Source organism: Aythya marila (genome assembly GCF_965140915.1).
Source record: "Aythya marila genome assembly, chromosome: 1".
Lineage (NCBI taxonomy): Eukaryota > Metazoa > Chordata > Aves > Anseriformes > Anatidae > Aythya > Aythya marila.
The window spans coordinates 92474415-92495045 of record NC_139042.1 but is presented as its reverse complement, the minus strand read 5'-3'; the positions used below and the strand labels follow the sequence as shown (position 1 = coordinate 92495045).

The window sequence follows — 20631 nt, the reverse complement described above, 5'->3', positions numbered from 1 at the left end:
TAAAGAAACAAAAGTAAGCATTGTGTCACTTTTACCCACCTCTCAAAGTTCCAGGCAGAAAACAGCCACCAGTGTTTATAAGGCACCCACACCTTTTTCCAGCACTCCAGTTTTGTGGACCAGCCACAAGCAAGGTGTGTGAATGCTCATTCCATCTACCTCCGGGACAGTGCATATATAGCGGTATCAACTACAGCAAAACATGCCATAAGTGTTTTATTACAAACAACGTGTTTCCAGACACCAAAGAAAAGGAAGTTTAGGAAAAAAAAGGTCTGCATGTTTCCTTTCCAGGTTATAAGGGCCAGAAATTGATCATTTAAAGTGGATAGGGAAAGTTTCATGGGTTTTAAAAGCACTATCAAGTTCCAGTTAAATAAATTTTGCCAATGATTTGCAAAGATTTCTTAAACCTCTTTGGAGTCACCATCTACAATTGAGAGAATTTATAAATCCTAATGCGTATAATGTTCTTTAGCGTAGAGCTGTCCCAGCACTTAAGTGCCACGTGGTTAAATTGGCAGCACAGCAAATAGAAATACTGTTCCTTAAATAATGTGTAGATGACAACCAAGTGAAAACTTGATGTGGCAACCTGCACTGTCATTGTCCACATTAGCTTCACCATCCTTCTTCCACTGCAACTGAAGAACAATGTAGCTAAGGGTAAGAAAGTGTTTTATTCCTCCTGGGTTTTTCTCAGCCTCTCTTCTCCAAGAGACAAAAGGAACATCATAAGAACTAGGGGTTGTCCTCAAGAAGACAAGGCAGGAAAACAAAAGGTCTGACTTGAGAATGTGTTCGTTGTTGTGCATTAAATTCCGGAGTGCCAAAGATGGATTTGAATTCTGGTGTCTTAAATACTGACAGACAGAAAGTGTAAAACTAATAACTGATAGTGCCGTATCAAGGTGACCCCTCTGTTGGAACTGATGTCGCCTTCAGCTGATGCAGCTTAATGCACTTAAAATAATTGCAATGAAAGCTATCTGAATGTGTGATGAGCATTGATACAGCGATTAAGGCAGCTTCACTATTCCAGTGAAATTTCATGCCCTCTGTTAATTTGAGCTTATTCCCAATTTGGGAGGTCCTTAAAGCTGCTGCAGGTAGCAGCTGGGCAGACTTGTGCTCCGATACCTTCTTTCTGAAGGTGCAGCCAAAGCATGGACAGGGGGGTGAGCTCTGTGCGTGAAACACCATGGTTCATGCAGGGTATCTTATTGTTCTGTTCATACTGATGTATCTTTTATTCACTTATTTTCAGCTTTCATAATGCCAGCACATTCCTGGCTCTGCTGGCTGTGCAGGCTTGCACATTGGTTTTAGTGTGGGCTCCGTCTCACCCTTAACTCATACTTAATCTGCCTCTTGTTTCTTTTACCAAGAGGCATTCCCTTCCCCCGGTGCTGGTGTTAGTTCTGCTCACGTCCCTCTCTCGTGGCTCTTCTTCTGGCATACCTATTTCTTCTGGTTTGGCATTGCCAGCGTTTCCTCTGTGTGCTACAGAAAAGGCAGCTGCAACTATGGATCACAAGATATTTTATTTTTCTAGCAAGAAAATCTCATAATCAAGGGTATTAAGTGTTTATTGAGTTCTCTCTGAAAAGTTCAGTCTTTTTTTTCCTGTCTTTTCTAGCCTTACTTCATCAACCATTATTTTGACGGCCTAGGGTGTGGTACCTGTAGTGAAATCGGGCAGCCTTCAGAATAAAGGGTTTTGCAGTGTCACCTAGTGGTGACAAACACAAATGAATGTCCCTGTGGTACTTGTGAAGCTCTGAGTCCTGCCTTCTGAGGAAAAATATGGATAAGGGCAGAAACAAAATGAACATCATCATCAACAACAACCACAAAAAACCACCCCAAACAGCCAAAAATCCCAAACCTAAGTTATAAAGAAACATTTGTGAGGCACTGGAACAGGCTGCCCAGGGAAGTGGTGGAGTCACCATCCCTGGAAGTCTTTAAAAGACGTTTAGATGTAGAGCTTAGGGATATGGTTTAGTGGAGGGCTGTTAGCGTTAGGTTGGAGGTTGGACTCGATGACCTTGAGGTCTCTTCCAACCTAGAAAATTCTGTGATTCTGTGATTCTGTGATCAATAAAATGAGATCTTCAGGAGAAAGATGAGAAGGGAATACTGGTGAAATCGGGGTAGGGCTAGGAGGATGTCACAGGTGCATGTATGTAAAGTCCACACAAGTTCAGACAAAAGCTAAGAAAAGATGAAAACTTAGGCCTGACCCCCAGCTTTTCAGCACATGGTTGTAAAATGGCAGAAAGGGAAAGGGGGATGCATCCCAGAACCCTGTGTCTTGATGGAAGAGGAGGGGATGACGAGAATGGCAGGGGCTTTGTCCTTGTGTTGCTGAGAGCAGCTCCTTTATCATGGACACTCTCCTGTTGCACTTCTGCTGGCAGCTTCTAAGCACGATGGTAATGCCAACAGCTCACAGCAGCCTGTGCTACCTGCCTCATCCAGGCTTGAAAGCTCTGTCTCACTCTTCCTGTCACTGTACTTTTTATTTGTAAATGTGGAAGGATCTAAAAAGACTTCCCAGACATGTGAGAAAGGTATTGCAAAACACAGGGATCCGTGTACATGAGATTGTATGCATTCTGCATGCATTGTGGCTTGATGTTGGGACCAGACAGGGAGTGCAAACCTCTGTATGTGTGTGTGTGTGCATGCTTTGCCTCCCCTTAGGATGTGCGGGGAGTCCTATGCAGTCCTGTTGTTCCCCTTGTTTGGGCAACCAGGGGAAAAGGGAAATACTTGTAGATTTTTTTCCCTGATTTCTCTGAAACAGGTCGGCTTTTCTGCGTATAATGTTTTCTCAACATGTTGTTTACAGCTGAATTAATATTAGCCTTCTGTCTCGTCTTGTGTTGGTCCTGCGAGAGGATGCCATCTGGCCCGTGTCTGTTCCTCCTTTGGCTGGTGCTGGGCCTGGAGATGGAGGGGAATGAACAGAGTTAGAAATGCCAAAGCTGTTGTGTGCTCCCTGCATGCGCCTGGGAGCCTTGCCCCATGACCGCCCTCCTGTGGGAGGAGATCTTCCCGTGGGCAGCTGCCCTCCAGAGGTACCTGGCTTCCAAGACTGGAAAGGGAAGAGGATGAATACACATCTCCAGTCTGTTTCTCTCTCTCGTGTCTCCATCCAAAGTGGAGGCAAGGAGGCTGAAAGCCTCAAGCAGAGCCATGTTTTCCCATCCTGCAGAAAGCCGACCGTCCTGCTCTCCTCTGTGGTCAGGGAGGCTGCTTCTGGGGCTACCATGACTAAGGCCCAGCGTGCTTCAACAAAGGCAGTGTTTTCTCTCTTAGGCTGCTAGAGATTTGCAAGGCTGCTGTGTACAGACTGAATTTTATTGATTTCTCAACAGGTTTAGTGGTGGACTTGGTAGTGCTACATGGTGGTTGGACTTGATGATCCTGAAGGTCTTTTCCAACCTAAACGATTCTATGATTCCTGCAGTTTCCTCCCTCTCTTTCTGTTTTCAGAGGCCTTTGCAAGGACCTGTGCCAAATGGCAGATGAGGTATCTTAATCACTTATCTTGTTTAATGCTCACAGCTAAATATACACCATTTCCTTCAGCAGCTGTAGAGTGGAAATGTTATAAACGAGAGTGATTTTTCTCCTGCTTCCCTCCAGAGTATGAAGTGCAATTGTAATGCATAATATTACCATTTGGGCATTGTACAATGCCAAAACTGTAATTACTTCTACCTGTCCATTTTCACATGCATTTTGTTTTTATTCCAGGTACACAAATCTCTGCCCCTTGAGGTCCTTCAGCAGGTGGATGCTGGTCTGATTAAAGTGCTGATAACTGGTATTACTAATGGGAGCACAGTGGTAAGTTTCCATTTACTGATTGCAGAAGATGTGGATATCTACTACATCATCACCACTTTTCGCGATGCTTTTGAACACAGCTCCTATTTCACAGTTGACAAGAGCAGTCTCTCCATAAATGGTAAGGAGCAGCTTATATCCCAATAGTTCTTCTGTTAGAAAGATGATAACACCTATTATTATTCTGTATTTTTTGATGTGAAAACATATGTTTAACACTCAATTGAGACACCATTCTCTCTCTATCACTTCTGCTTAGCTATCCAATATGCTTTTTCAGAGAACATCAAAAGATAGAATAAGAAGCGAGGTACACCGGACCGAAGCCAAGTAGTCTTTTTGTTTATAGCTGGTAATAATTTTATAGAGAAGATGATATGGAGATATTAGAAACTGTGGTCACAAACTGAGGGTCTTACAATCTACCAGTGGAAACAGGTCCACGTACACAGACATAACTAGCTCTGTTTAAATTTATTTTGAAACACATTACCCCCTTCTTTGCACTGATAATATTGCATGAGATAGAAACCAAAGAACAAATAAATGAAAATGTGAATTCCTGCACTGGGAGTGTGTGTTTCCCTCAGAAACCTGTGGGCTGGCAGTTCAGACGAAAGTACACAGCTTACCAAGATCAGCACAATGGCTTATTGTAAAACCTCATTTTCTTTATAAGTGATTTAAGTCAGTAACAATAAAAATTAGTCTTCTGACTAAGTGCTGTTGAATCCTGTTCTACAAATCGATGTGTCATCTCTGAAAACAGTATCAAATTCTATATCCTCAACATGATAAGTTTGTCCAAATATTATTGTTATAGCCTGTCAAGTAAAATCTCAGGCAAAATGACAACAAAAGCATGTATATGGCCTATTCTGTACATTTTCTCTGCTTGTTATCCTTACAGCTGTGAATGTGGAAAGTTGCATATTATATTAATTAGTAAAATTGTGGTTATTTCATGCTTTGTGGAGCGCCTGCCCCTTGAAGCTGTTTTAGAACAGATGGCTTGTTTCAGGGATAGGTCCCCATAGAGCAGGTGCTTGGTTACTGCTGCTTCCTGAATCTCGTTGATGGTGGTACATTCATACCTGAGCAGCAGTGATTAGGCCTTAGGAACAGAAAGGGAAAAAAAAACACATATTTTTTCTTTCAATTAGATTGCAACTTGGTCAAGTCACACAGACCCCCTGCTTTCCAAACTGCTTCATTCGTGCTGGGCATTTGTTAACCACCTCCTCAGGATAGTAGAATGGGAGAGGCAAGTGGTGGTGGTGCTAGAAATGTTGCCCTGGGCTCTTGGTCAGTTTAGAAGGATATGAGCTCTGCAGTGGGGTACCTACTGGGGTACAATGAGCATCTGCTAAGCAGCACTGGCAGCACTGCTGCTGGAGGGTTATGCCAGTGTCTGTGCAATCAGGCTGTGCTTCCAAAATCCCACCTCTTCTACACCCAGCAGCTACCTGACACCTACAGTAGAGTTTCACATCTAAGAAGTGCAATTCTACCATGATATCATGATGATATGATCATGCTCCTGTTTCAGAACCAACACATTCTCATTTGTATGCTCTCCACCTTAAATATACCCAACAGATTATGATGAATGCAAGAGTGAAGAAGATGACTGCTCCCCAGATGCATCATGTTATAACACACTCGGGTTTTACCAGTGCAGTTGCAATGATGGATTTGCTGATGTGCATCCAGAAAGGCCTGGAAGAAACTGTGAAGGCAATTTTTTTTAAATTATTATCTAATGGCTAACCTAATTCTTAGCATTATTATCTTTATTGGATCAAAGTCACACTTGCCAAAGGCCTTGAAGTTTGTGAGGGATTAATTTGGTTTGTTGTATTCAGCTACATCCTAATGGAAGGAATCTTGCTGTGGATTTAAGCATTTCTGACTTGAATAATCTGTCATGAGAGTTATTATATTAATATTTAATGCTGTCTTTGTAAGATAATTATAATATTTCAATTTTCTCATATGTGCCATTAAAAGTAGATATGATTATCAGGAATGTTAATTACTTCCATTAGCAGTAGCAGAGGGGATAGCAGAGATAGCTGAGATAGCAGAAGAGGTCATAGAAAGCAGGTACGGAGTATGACCTCTGTATTGCCTCAGGGACAAAAAGTTAATACAGTGTTACAGATGAGTGTTTTGCAACAGTCAATTCATCTAGTTTCTTCTGTCTTTCCTTGAATCATTTGTTAGCTGACGTGTAATGAGTCTTCAGGTGTCTAAATTCTTTTAGGTTTCTTCCGTAATTTGTACTTGTTTTTGTAACTGCAGTGATAACATACTGGCTGAAGTCACAAGGATTTGTGAACTGATTCCAGCCTTTGCTCAGTTTTGTTTAACCAACACATTTAGTAGTGTGACAATGACTTTTTGGGGAAGTCAACTTGAAAAGAACCCGGAATTTTTTGTCAACTTACATTCAAATCAGCATCTTTTCAGTTTGGGGCATTCCTGAAAGGTGGGGAGCTCCAGAAGGACATGTGTGTATATATATACACACACATATATATACACACATATATACACATATATATATTGCTTGGGAAATAAATGTAAAAAACTGCTTAAGAGATTTTATTTTTTTTTTCATGCAATGAGATACATCCTGTTCCACTGCAAATTGAGTTTATTATCTGGGTGCGAAGTCAGATACTTAGGTGGTTTCTACTGCCAGAGAGCCATGGTAACCCCAGAGCCTGTGCTGGAAGCAGGATGTTTGGCATACACATTGATCTCTGCTTCACCATTTCCTCTGTTCACTTTTTTACTGGAATCATTAAAGATTCCTACCAGAGCGTTTGTTCAACTCCCTGCTGTGTCTCTCAGGAATGTGTGCAATATGGGCCTGCTACATAAGGTTTGTTATGTATGTCACCCCCAAAATGATGTCTCCGAAGCATTCAGGGTCATATATTCTGAATACCAACTTCTTACAAGCGGGGCCATTTTTTTTAACAGGCTCTGTTCCTGTTTGCATCCCATAGCCTGAAGTGTGCAGTCTCCCACAATACTAGGCAAAAATATATGAACGCTGCTCAGCGACTTGCAGTTGTGGATCTTCTGCAAGCACTGATCATCCAAAAGGTGTACGTATGAGCTTTACTCAAATGCATTAATTATTGCAGTTCTCAGGAAATAAAGCACTTAGGCTTTTCTCACTGATACCTTATGTATCTCATGGGCTCTTTCTTAAAGAACAAAACCAGAAGCAAACAAGCAAACAAAAGCCCTAGCCAACCAATCAACCAAGCAAAAAAAAAGAAACAGCCACAGCTTTGACAGCAGGTAGAGCTGGTTAAAACAAGACAAAACAAAACAAAAACCAAACAAAAAAAACAACAACACAGAAACTAGGAAACTGTGAATTTCCTCATATGTGTTTGCTTTTACCTTATGAAATCAATCTGAACCTGTAAATTACATCAGTCCTTTATTTTTGGCACTCTTCAGCATTTCCTCCCAGCCAGGAGGCAACAGAGATGGACAAGAAACCCATACCCAGCACAGTTTTACCTACAACGTATTTGCAGACTTCGACTCCTGCTTCCTTCCTTGCTTCATTAAACTTCTCTAGTACTGAGCACATGGAGGACACCAAGTTCTCCAGTGTGGTGCTGCCTCCTCTCACCACAGATCCTGCATCAACTCCTGATGTTCCTCCTCAAGCATCTCCCGTCCCCCTTGTTAAACCTGCCCAGGAGATTTCCATTAAAGATGCGGTGAGAGTGTTTTGTGAAATTGAGAAGATTGTTCTTGCCATCCAGAAGGGATTTTTAGATCAGGAATCCATCCCTGAGTCCTCCCTGTACCTAGGGGAGCCTCACTGCAACGTGAGCATCAGCAATGGCACTCATGCTGTGCTGCAGGCTGGCTGGAGCGAATGTGGCACTGAAATTGAGACCGTAAGTCCCCTGAGACAGGGAATGCAAAGAAGTCCTTAAGATTTCTTTTTTTGCTCTCTTGGATGGGGAGTGGAGGGAGGGGGGGGGCTGAGGGACAAGGACAGTTCCTTAGCTAGAAATACAGGCTATTAGTTGCTGAAATGTTGGGCAACATAGTTCATGTTTCCAGTGTCTTTGGAAAAAGAAAACTTCCTGTAAGTGGAAAGTTACCCCTCTGTTTGGGTATGGGGGCAAGCAAGAAAGAGAAAGGCATCTTTGGGGTCAGGCAGGAAGGTTCTAGTGTCTCTCCCAACTGAGACCCATTTCCCATACCTGTCCGGGTTCCCCCTGCAGCTGTCTCAGAAGCTTCTCTTTTATTAAGAGCAATCTGAGCATCATATTTAGAGAACACCCCAGTTGTTCCCAGTAATGGGGACAAAAATTGATGGCTGCTTCTATGGATCCCAAACCAAACTCAGAACATGCCAAAGTATACAAAATCCCTTGTGGATCAGTGATCATTTCAAATTGAGGAAAAGGAGGAAGGCTGATGGATTATCATTGCTTAGCTCTACAACAACAAAGATGCTGGAAGTTTAATCTGTTTGAAGAATGGAGAATTCCAAAGTCCTTGAAGCTGCTAAGCCTGTAGCTCTGATGTACCTGTAGAAACAGTGGTGTTCACAAGGTTGTGCTTTCTTCTTTCTGTGTTCCAGAATGAAAGTAATACCACAGTGAAAACCATACTCCGGAATGACGCTTCTGCTCAGGGAGTGATCCACCACCTAAAAGTTGCCAGTCCCATTCACTGTGTGTTTCAGAACAATCTCTTGACTTCCTCTGGATACACTGCAGAGGGGTAAGGAATATCTCCCTATGCTTTGAAATGCTGGTGCATGACGCAGTGCTGCTGCATGGGAGAGATCTCCCATCTTTCCACCCTTTAAGAAAGGGGTCGTAGCTGGATCCACTAGACAGTACTTGCTGTGCTGAACAGTCTGCCTTCCTAAGTGTCCCATTCTCAGGTGGTCCCTGCTATGTGCTTCCACCATACTCCATCTAAAGTGGCAACGTGTCCAACGGCCACCAAGCTTGGCCATTGCCCAGCTAAACCATGGGTGAAAACAAAGCTTTGGGAGCTACTGGTGCAGCCTTGGGAGGCAGGATTCCTGCGCTTTGCCCTCCTGGGCAACCACATGTAGCAATAAGAGTATTCACCTGCTTTTGAAACATAACAATGATGTCTCATTTCAGATGAGGCAGGCATAGAGACTGCTATGTGGGTGCTAGGTTTGCTGCTGAGGATGACAAGTTTTAACTCCTAATTTTCTCATACTTACTGTTCAGGTTTGTTCCTTTTCCTTAAATTTCTTGTCTCGTCTTCAGCACTAAGCTTTTACTCTCCTTATTTGAACTTTAAGGCATCTCATAGTCTTGTTCTCCTTCAGGTGCACTCAAATATTTCTACCTGCTCAATTTGTGTTGCCAAGACATTATGCCATCTGTTTTCTCCCTTTTTCATTTCCATGCTTCCTACCATCCCATCTGAGAACTCAATACATTTTCACTTTTTTTCTCTTGAACACTGCCCTAGCATCTTGGGCGTCTCACTACTTACATGTGCAACAGGTGGAGAATCAGGCACCATTTTATGACTTACAGAAACACTCCAACTTGTGATCTTTAAAAGTGGTTACTCCCTGTTTCAGAGTTTACACCATTTTTGAGGATTTACATGGATCTGGGCACTTCAGAACAGAAATGCAGTTGTTTATTGGAAACTCCCCAATACCAAAAAACTTCAGTGTCTCTGCCAGTGATGATATACTGATTGAAGTGGGGATCCAGAGAGCAGACAGCAAGCTGAAGGTGGTCCTCACTGACTGCTGGGCGACTCCGACTAATAATTCAGTGGATCCCCTCTCATTTACTTTTATCAACAACAGGTATAGCAAACACCACTTGCAAATATCGTGTGCCCTACATTGAATGGTACTGACTACGGATGTGTTATATTTTAAATGCCTTTTTTGAGTGTTTTTGTCATTCATACACACTGTCCCTTACCATTTTGACTGGCCACACCTTCTTTGAACCAGGAAGATAGGCACGAAAAGAAAATGTTTTCAAAGTGGAATGTGGTAGCTGTTTGAGTTTGGTTGTCTTCCCCATAGTTTTGTAAAGGCGTTGTACATTTGACCAAAAGAAATAGGTGGTTTTCATGGGCAATAGGGAAAGAACTTTTGACATATGGGCGTTTCACCCATATCTCCGTGATTTGGATATTACCAAGAGCTTATGTAACTCTTTCACTGAAGGTGTAAGTTGGTTGATTCCTGTGTGTTGTGACTCACAGACAGTATTAATGCAGTTTCTGGTAAAAGAGGCTTGTTCCTGTCTGGATCCCTGATTTTACCCTCATGCCATGTCCCCTATGCTCATCCTTCACCTTAAAATACAGGATGGTCCTTTTACTCAGTAACAAAAGCTATTCCTTTTAATATATTGTTAGTTTCACTTTTTGTTTGGTGAAGCCAAATTCAAATCCTTCTTTCTATCACTCTTTCCCTTTTGCAACTCTGCAAAGTGGACGTTTTTTGCAAACTCTGGAGTGTGTGGCTGTGGCTTTTTAAAGGAGTCTTACAAACTGAGTTAAGTGCTATAACATGTCTTCTATAGCCCTACCTGATATTTGTGTTTTTTCTCCTCCTTTTCAGCTGTCCTATCCCAAATACGTTCACCACACTGCTAGAGAATGGGAATTCAAGCAAAGCACAGTTTAAGCTGAAAATTTTTTCCTTTGTCAACAATTCTGTAGTTTACTTACACTGCAAAATTCGTATTTGTATGGAGACACCAGGAAGCACCTGCAGGACGGTAAGGGTTTTGCTATGTGCTGTTTCTCTCTCCTTTGCCGTGCAGTCCGTTTGTGGAACTGAAGGAGTCATGTTTCCAAACAGGGTTTCAAATAGCTCCTTCATCCCCTCCTGAGAGCAGGGAGGAGTGGGAAAGGACCATAGCCATATGGAAGCATCCCCCTTTCTTCCTGTTCCTCATTCTTGTAGTGAAAATCATGGAGCATGCACAGAAACGGGTGTCAGAAAGTTGTGGGACGTGAGAACTGAACCCTTCACCTCTGCCTAGGGGTGGCCAGAAGGTGATGAACAGAAGTTACAGTGAGAAAGGCTGTTAGAAATGTTCCACCTCAGATGGACATGCCACAGAAAAAAACTATCACCCTTACTGCCAGTTTCAGTGGGAAAGTCTGACCAAACTTATTTAGGATGTCTTTCTATCCTTTCTATCCTTTATCTATCCCCTAGAGATTTGCTCCTCCAGGTTAGAGTTTAGGTGCCAGGGAGGAAGCACCATGGCATTAAGTTTCCAGGGCTGTGAATCCAATAGAGTTTAACAAGGCTTTTTAAAACCCTGTTGCTTTTGAAGTAGGAAACCAAGCACTGTTCTCATAAAAACTTCAGTTCCTAGTTGTCTTCCTACTGTGCTCCAAAGCATTTTTTTTTTGTTGTTTCTTTTATTTCTAAGTAAGTGATACACACTGCTTAATCTAAAAATGTGTTGCTACCATGGCAATAAATTAAAATAATAATAAATCAGTTTTTACTGATTTTTTTTTCTTTATAGCTTATGCACAGGAATTCTCCCCTCCTTCTGTCAGCCTTCCTGTGATTTTTTTTTTTTTTCCTGTCAAGGATGTTTTCATTAACAGCTTGCTGCTTCTCCATTGTTTAACACTTTCCTTTAGCTCTAAATAACTCAGTTTAAGCTCATTATAAAGTAGCCAGTCTCTTCCTAAAAGGTTCAAAGTAGCCAGCAGAAAATGCTTGTTTCCTTTCTCAAAGTACAAAGCTTCCTCCAGATTAAAAAATAGTAATAATAATAATAAAAAAGGTAGGAACAGGACACACAACTGACAGATGGAAAGATGGCCCCAGGTTTCAGAGCTGATTTTGTGTGTTAAAAATCAGTGCACGAGCAATCCCCATGCTATGCCCCCATGGAGGAGGTGGATCCCTCCCTAGGTTCATGGTGTGGCTGCTCAAGCAGTGTCCTGCACAGCTGAGGAGAGACACGTTGGTAGGTTCGAGGCAGGGGAATAAGAGGGATGGGCTGGACATGGTTTGTGTGAACTGCTGTTGCTGCTGCAAGGAATCAACCAAATGCTTTTCTAGGAGCTACCACGTTTGCTGTTAGGGCAGGCTGTAGCTGCATGGATTAGAGTTTAGGAATTCAGCTAACTGAAGGCCTGGCTATGAGCTGCATTACAGGGGTCAGTGACAGGGTAATTGTTGCCCAAGATGAGGCCTAGAGGTCTGATGAAGGTTGACATCTGCAGTAAACAAGGCACAGCAGGGTTAATCAGTGAAGGCCTCTTGCTTCCTATATTCTATATTATTCATATAGAATTGGAAAAAAAAAAAAAAAAAAAAAAAAAAAAAGGAGGAAATATATAGTTCTTTCTCCTGCACAAAATTCATCCCATAAGAAAAGTTTGAGTATTCAGTATCTTAGGTAGAGATTAAAACATTACGTGGACAAGTACTGGGAAATCTATTCAAGGGCAGGCCAAAGTTGCAGCTACAAACCAGTAGTTCCCAGATGAGTAGTGCACATATTTCTGAAGAGCTGTGTGTTGTTTTCAAAGGACACAACTTGGCAGGGGGTGAATGTTGCCACTGCTGATCCTGGTGCTGGTTGTAGGATCTGCCGTGCCTGCCATGGGCAGTAGAAGCATCCAAGCAAAAATGTTTGCAAAACCCTGGCATATAGAAATAGTGAGAAGTTTATTCTCTAACAACCACAGGGTGATTTAGGTTGGAAAAGACCTCAAAGATCATCTAATCCAACCTTTAAGGTTTCTCCAAAACAAATGGAGAGTTAATGAAAAGAAAGAGGTTGTCTATGTGAAATGTCTGTTCACAGCAGTGTTTTCCAGTGTTTCTAAATAGAGATCTTAGATTGATGTTTCCCTAATGCCATTTCTTTTGAACTTTCATTTGGGGGCTCATTTCAGTGAAACTAATACATAACATTAAGAAACAAAAACCTCAGTGGGTCAGAACAGCACTGGGCTTTCCCATACTCATCTGAAGGCTTTGTATCATTAATTAGTCAGCCATGTGACTTGTTGGAGTCTGACTTGGTTGTTGCAGAGATGCCACGCGGCTCGATCCCTGAAAACCGGTGAAATCATCGCTACCCACAGAACATCCTGGGGACCTCTGTGTAAATCTGCGGGTGAGTTACAAATAGATGCCTGCAAAAATTGGACACTGAGTAAACACCAATATTAAGATTCTTTATCGTTTGCACAGGAATCTGAATGGCTGTTGAAACAAAACTCTCTGTGTATTTTTCCAAGGAGGAGGAGTTCTCACTGAAGCCATGTGACAGTGTGGAAAAGCGTGTGCCCTCCTTGATGAAGTGACTGTCAGGTTATCAAGGGGGATGAAAGGGAGAGGAAAAAAGTGTAGCTATTTGCACAGGATAGCAAGTGCAACAGCCACAAAATCAAGCAGTAATTACAATTGTAAAGTGCAAAAACTGCTTTCATCTCTTAGATTGCAATCAGTTTTTCTGGTTTACCTTACACCGCTCTTAGACCATGGTTATTTTGAGATTTGAAGCCCAAAATCAGACGAGATTAGAGATTGCATTGCCATGTTTCCTCAGACTCCCTGGTATTGATTTCATTATTACTGTGAGAGAATGTGGCAGAGCCTAGCTGATACACAGCACCTTGGTTAATCTGGCAGAGCGGTGCAGTACAGGTTAATAGAGAGCGAACATCAGCTCTGTGTACAAGCAAAGTCTAATTTGTTACGTTTCTGCCCCTTCTGCACTTACCCCGAGTGATATTTTCAAGTACAACTGCTGCCGCTAACATTTTCATTCATTTGGCTTCCTCCAGCCCTTTGCATTCATATTGTGTTAACATAAAACACTAATTGAGAGTATTTGCACACAGCAACATCACAGTTTTAACACATGGCTACTGTCAATAGACAGAAGTCACCCTCTTTCCTCTTGCTGGTTGCCTGTTTCCCCAGTCACTTAAGCTTTTCTGTCTGTGGAGATAGGTTAGTGATGGATTGATAACGGATCTGGGATATTTTTTTTCCCTCTACTGTAATGGCCACAATGTTCTTTTGGAACTTGAAACAGGCTCTGACTCAGCTTATTTTACTTTTCTTCCCTCATGTGTTAGTATTAGTCTGTTAGAATACGCCTTCAGTGTTCATTTCTGGTTTAATTCTTTTTTTAAAAACTTAGAGATGAATACAGCTTTCTTTGTACAGCATTTGCAACAAGTAGATCTCACTCCCATTTGCACTGGAGACCCTGATGCATTTCTAATGTTGAAGAATGGCCATCACACAAAAGAAAATCTGGTGAGGGGAGCTTTGTTTGGGTGGCAGGACAGCAGTACAGCAAAGCTGTAGCCGTGTGGTGCTACAAGATGTAGCCTTTTTTTTTCTTTCCAGTTTGGATATTTGTATTGCATTTTAAGTGTGAGGCTAGACATAGGCAGTGATACCCAGATCTGTGTTGAAGGAGACAATGTGAATTGCTATGTCAGGTAAGCTGCTGCAGTAAAACATGAAGAAGTCCTAATGGCTCTACCTATACTGCTTGCCACATACTATAGGAAAGGCCACTGATACATTACATTCAGGAAGTCCTGTCCTATCTGTGTTGGGCTACGGACTTATCATTTTGACTGTGCATCTTCTTTTTTAATTCCTTTGTTTGATACCAAAATTCAAAATAGGCACAAATATATTGTGCAACACTCCCTTGGCCTGTCTTGGAATGATTCCTGGACATTATGTAGCTAGGGCTCTGCTATCATGTGCCTCCATGGCTGCTGACAGGGCCGTTTGGCCAAAAATCTTGTTTCTAATTACTGGCTTATATGCATCGTTACCTGTCTTCTGTGCAACTCAGGTACTGCACAGGTGGTTGGCTATATGAGTGCTGTCCTGTAAACGTATGCAAAGAGATGCTTTTGCAGGTACATCGAACGCTCACAAGAATGAATTAGAAGTGTGCAAGAGTGTATGTGTAAACAGAAATAGAGGTGTAAGAAGCCCATGGTGACTTCAGTGTGGCTCCAGTGGCTGCCCTGGCCAGATCTCTACTTACTGGAATGGGAGCCTAGAGACTCAGAACACACAAAGAATTCTTCCCTAAATGTTTTGTGTTTAAAGAAGGTTTACCCATGAGATAAATGCAAATCATGAGTTTTTAACAATCACAGATGAATGAAGGACTGTGGCTCATAGGCCTTTTCATGAGAAGTACCTTCCCCAAAATGCTGTATCATAGCTCTGGGCTTTAGCACACATATTGGTTAATCTGTAGGCAAGATTATACTCCTTGACTGTCTTTTTAGCTCTGGAAAAAAATAATAAATAAGAGTTTCAAAGCTTCTGTTTTTAACCTCTTTCTTTTTTTTTAGCATCTGATTCAAACACAGAGAAGGAGTCTGGGATGGGAGTTGGCTACATCATCCTTATTGCTATTGCTGTGTTTGGCTTTGTGGTGGGAGTTGTGAGCCTTGTCATTTTCCAGTACCAGCGAAAGATGGGAAGATACAACTTCAGAATCAAGTCTGACAACTTCAGCTACCAAGTGTTCTACAATTAGTGATTTCCAAGTTACCAGTAAGTACTGAATCATGGAAAATTACTTTATTTAGCTCTTTAGCTCTTCCTGAAATGGTTAAATATGGCAGATGAGCATCCTCTACTTAAGCTTATTTGAATCTCCTGTCCATTTAGTTGTGGGTGAAAATCATAACAATATGAAGTTCCTATTATTCTTGCCTGTTTTCAGATGCTGCAGAACATGGAGGAGGAGGATAATTTTATCTTCCTCATCTTCCTTCATGGCTTTAGTCTCAGTCCTAGTAAATGACTGGCAACTTTTGAAGAACCATATAGATAACCATATCCACAAAAAGTATGTTGCTTTGAGTTTTGGATCATGGATTAGTATAATAAAGGAGGAATACTTTGCCACTCTCTTTATAAGTCTGCTTCAGAAGATAATTTGCTTTAGAAGTTATCCCTTTCTTCAAAAGCTTGGGTTTCATTTTATTTATTGGAGGAGCTGTTTTTCAAAAAAAAAAAAAAGGTGGAATATTACACATAAACAACGGCAACTGTTGCTAATGTACAAGTGGTGCTTGCAAGTGCCTGCAGAGAGTCTGAAAAGACTTTTCTGAGTAGTTAACCACTACAACAAGTTCTGCCTCTGCAATTTAAAAATTTAACACTTTTCCAGAATGCTGTAGGATTCAGCACTTTTTTTTTCTCATTTTTTTTCCTTTTTTTTCTTTTTCTTTTTTTTCCTTTCTTTCTTGTGTAATATCTAGCTGCTCACCACAGTTTGTATCTTTGTGCCTTTAAGAACAGGAAAAAGAGGTTAGAAAGCTGGCTTCCTGGAAAATAATACCTAACATTGCTTCACAACTCAAGGATGTTTACTGCGGATCTGATCTCATTTTGTTCCTGGGCAAGGGCTTATTTGACAGTGTTGCCACAGGTGGCGAGTAACTCTTTCCTGATGGAGGCCTCACACATCACGACACAGCTGCCATGCCTGCAGCAAATTCATTAATTCACAGGCTCATCATGATGGTATTTGCAGATAACAGTTCGTTTCACTGGGTGCAGTGACTCTTAAGAACATGACAGAGAAAGGACAGGGAAGCCAGTATCACAGCTGCCTATTTGCAAATTCTTGAATAGCCTATTTCCCCATGTCTTATACTACAAAGATCACCTTCTGGAGTTATTTGTGGGCAGCTTCTGTGAGACCTCTGTAGGTGAGGATGATGCTCTGATTGCTTCCTGAAACCTGGGCAGGGCTGTCAGTTCGGAGCCTGAAGGGAAAGCACCCGGGGCATCTTGTTGCAGCCTTCAGCGATACAGGTCCCACTAGGGAGCCATAGCCCAGCTCAAAGGGCATATCTAGGTCCATTAAATTAAAACCTATACATAAAGCCTCTGAGTCTCTCTACAGAGAGAAGACTGGCTTGTTGTTACTTATCATTCTGCACTCTTGGTCATGAGTGATTGCAATACTTGATATTAATGGCAATTAAGGAGTTACACAATGAGGTTGTAGCATAAAGGATATCTTCATGCTTATAATGTTTATATATAATCTGCATGTTGGAATCTCAATGGCTCCTTTTAGATACCAGAACAACTCATCTCTCCTTCCCTACGCACCTCACTGTCTTTGTAAGGTAGTTCATTACATTTCTTAATTGCAATTTATTTTTTTTCCTAGTTGGAAACTGGCTATGTGTCTCTTCACAGAGAATTGAAGCTTGTCTTTACTCAGCATTTGGCTTTCATTACTCTTCATGATGGTAGTTACAACTGGTTGCAACACTGGCTCTTCCAAATTAATGTCACAAGTAAAAGGCTTCTGTATCCCTACTTTTTGTTGTTGTTGTTGTTAGCAAATTGGCTTTTCCCTAATGTCCAAAGAACTATTTGTGACTGCAGCTCCAGGTTGAAATCAATTTCCTTGGCAGTTTCTCCATGGAAAGAAAAATACAAGGGGAAAAGGAGGGACTTCACAGTTCTCTACTAAAGTTCCAAGATTTGCTGTCCCACTGTGCCATTTTTCCCCTCTTGGCATCACTTGTGTCATTACTACTCACAGATTTGTGTTTCTATAAATACTCCAGGAAGTAAATCAGCAAACTCTTTGAGAGATCTCATTTTTACTTTGTTGTTCACTATTTACTTAAGGTGAGGTTGAAACCTTGAGCTGCAGCAATGTTGAAGACCTAATTGTGCAACGCCTTAAGTATACAGAAGCTGAAGAACAAGTAGTTGATTTGCCACAAAATAAAGAAAAAGGCATCATGAATCTGTGGCTTAGCCTGCTCAGTATGTTCTTCAGCATGAGTTTTGAGATTTGATTGTAAATTCTTTAATTGATAAGGGTTTGGTGGGAAAAAAATAAATAAATTTGAGTCTGGCAATTCATGTTTTTCCAGATAACTCAATTGGCACCTACTTATATCTGTTTAATTAGAGAAGAGTGATTGTTCAGTTGAGGTACAGCGTGTGCTGCCTACTGAAGTGGGAGCACTCCAATTGCAATACAGTAGATATAAATTTGAGCCGTATCTCATCTGGCTGCAAGACCCTACCACTACTGCAGCAGCAAAGGTTTAGTTTCTGTGCTCCATTGGATACCACAACAATCTGTTCAGCTGGATAAACCGGAACAAAAATCTCCACACAGTGAGCAGCTCTTGCAGGACTCCTTCCTAGGGCTGGAAACAGCAAGTTGGAAAGCATTGGAAATCTGCTTTTCTGTCTCCTTAGTCCAATTGCTGTTAGGTACTAAGATAACCAGGTAAAGATTTGGCCTATGTTTTGTAAAATGTAAGAGTGGCTGATCTTGGAGGTTTTACCTTGAAAACCTGTAAGTTAATTTCATTGTCTTTTCTTTGCTGAAATATCAGTTCCCAGATCCTGGTATAAAAATAAACAAATAAATAAAATCACTTGGCTACAACTTATTAATGAAACTGCAGTTTAACTCTGCAATTTTAAGGTTTGATGAGTGCAACCATTAACTTTTTATTATGTATGAGTCTCCTCACTTTTGCTGTTTGCTCTCAAATATACATTTACCTTCTGCACACAATGAAAGAATAATTTATTTTGCTAAACGTATTTTTCTAGTTTGCAGTACTTACAATTGTAAACTGCCTGAAAGTGACAGGACTAGAGATTTGCCTATTGATTTCAGTGGAGCAATGCTATTTACAAAAGCTGAGCACTAGTCTTCAGATTGAAATGCAAAGCAAAAGCTTCTGTTCGATACCTTACATGCTCAGCAGAAACTGATATTGTGACTATCTGAATAGCTTTGTCTTTGTGTCTTAATAAAAGCACTCTCATATCTAATTGTTGATTTTTGTACTGTTATTTTTTTCTCTCACGAATTAGCCATGGGCATTAAGACATGTATTGTGTAAATGTGGCAGCTTCTGAAGAACTGCTAAAGTATTAGCATAATGTTCAAACATCACTCACAATGCAACATATGACCTTATCCAAACACCATTGGTCCGCAAATACCAAGGACCAAACATGTACGCTTATGCTTACTGAAAGTCTCTTTCTTCACCATTGCAAGGGACAAACATATTTTCAGTTTTATGGCTTGTGGTGAAGACAAACAAAAGAGTATTCACCATTCCCAACCCAATAATAGAAATCTAGTACTGTGGTGATCCAGTCTGAAACTAGTGTCCCTGAGGATGTTGGTGAACTCATCTGGAGCCAAGAGTGAAAAGCAGGGAAAAGCATCAGCACTTGCTCCAAATGTTTGTTTTCTCATCTCTGTCACAAAAGTGTCACACAGGTGCCACCCATTTTCTTTATTCATCTTTTTTTTTTTCTTTTTTTTTTTTTTCCTGTCTGCTATCTTTCAGTGGCTAGCAGTCACTATTTTCTCGGCACCGTGTCTCCTTTTCATGCTGAGGCACAGAACAGGCTGTTTGGTTGAGGTATTACATATGAAGTGCAGTAGCTCTGTCCCTACTTATTTCACTCCATCTGCTGGTCTGACCAGGTTTGATATCTTTGGAGGACTCATTTTAGACACTGTGGGCAATTCCCCACACCAGTGCCTGGGCACTTTTACCACATATGTAGTTCTGCAACCAAGGAGAACTCTTCTGGAGGAGCAGCACTGACCCTCTCCCCTTTCCAGTCTGCTGCTGCCTTTTGCTCTGGTAAGGAAGAACTGGCTCTAGAAAATTATTTGAGACAATTAAAAATGTGTAGAAATAAAATCTGAAGAGTTAGCTTTGACCTTTTACTTTATTTCCTGAGAAGCATTTTAGACCAGCAGTATGCGTGCCTAATGTCTCCATTGTTCACCGAGAAAACCATATTGCTGACACCTGATGCAAAACACTCATCATTATTCCTTGCTCTCACGTTATAATGTTGCCAAACTCTGGTCCCAGTAGGGTTGGAAAAAAGCTGAGATAATTGGAAACTTTCCTTGTCCATTAAAATATAAAGGAGTGGATTTTTTAATGCCTGTTTGGAAAGTTTTCTTGTAGGCTGAGGAAGGAAACAAGTTGGAGGAACTGAAAATGTTTAATTGCAATTGATCTAAAAACATGATGTTAGCTACAGTGTGACAGAAAGCTGAGAGCACAGAGCCTCCTAATGGCTTCTTTGGTCTGCTCAGCAAAACATAGTTTGTCCTGGGGCCTGTCTTGCAGGACTTGCAGCAAACAGACAGCTGAGTAGTATCCTTGTTATAGAGGTGCTGCCTTTCAAGGCTTCTCTCTTTTTTTCTACAGACTACATCAGGCTAGGGTTTTCAGGGTATCTCTGCTGTTTGTTTTTTTTCAAATCCCCTCCCTCTCGCTGTGTGGACAGCTGCCACCTTATACCAAAGATGCTCTTGGTTACATGGTCTGCCAGGGCATAACACAGGGCACTTGTCAGTGCAGCACCATTTCACATGCTGTAAACACCCCTGAAAGCCCTCTCTGCCTTTTCTGTCCTTCTTTTTCCAAAATGGAGAGTTTTTTTTTCCTCTGAAATCCACAGAAAGAAGAGTTTTAGAGACTTAATACAAATACAGTCACAGATGTGTACACTATAAGCAATCATGATGTAAGTATAAAAGGGTAACTGAACAACAGATGGAACATTTGGAGATGGGATGGAAAGAACAGTAAAGCACCAAGACAAAGAGGTTTTAATGCTGTGTTAAAATGTCAGTAACAAATCACCGGTGTAGTGCTTGCAATGAATCCAGAAATGTCTACTCT

The 20631-nt window shown here is 41.3% G+C and overlaps 1 protein-coding gene across 1 annotated transcript in view; it reads left to right on the top strand.

The window, feature by feature from the left end:
• Positions 1 to 15443, top strand: part of UMODL1 (uromodulin like 1) — a gene marked incomplete at its 3' end in the record, with an annotated part of 41097 nt that extends 25654 nt beyond the window's left edge. Inside the window, exons 13-20 of the mRNA XM_082755530.1 lie at positions 3769 to 3982; positions 5461 to 5598; positions 7345 to 7796; positions 8492 to 8634; positions 9485 to 9721; positions 10493 to 10652; positions 12947 to 13031; positions 15256 to 15443. Of these exons, the coding sequence (XP_082611656.1) occupies positions 3769 to 3982; positions 5461 to 5598; positions 7345 to 7796; positions 8492 to 8634; positions 9485 to 9721; positions 10493 to 10652; positions 12947 to 13031; positions 15256 to 15443 (1617 nt within the window). The remainder of the gene's footprint in view (positions 1 to 3768; positions 3983 to 5460; positions 5599 to 7344; positions 7797 to 8491; positions 8635 to 9484; positions 9722 to 10492; positions 10653 to 12946; positions 13032 to 15255) is intronic.
• Positions 15444 to 20631: the final 5188 nt, after the last annotated feature.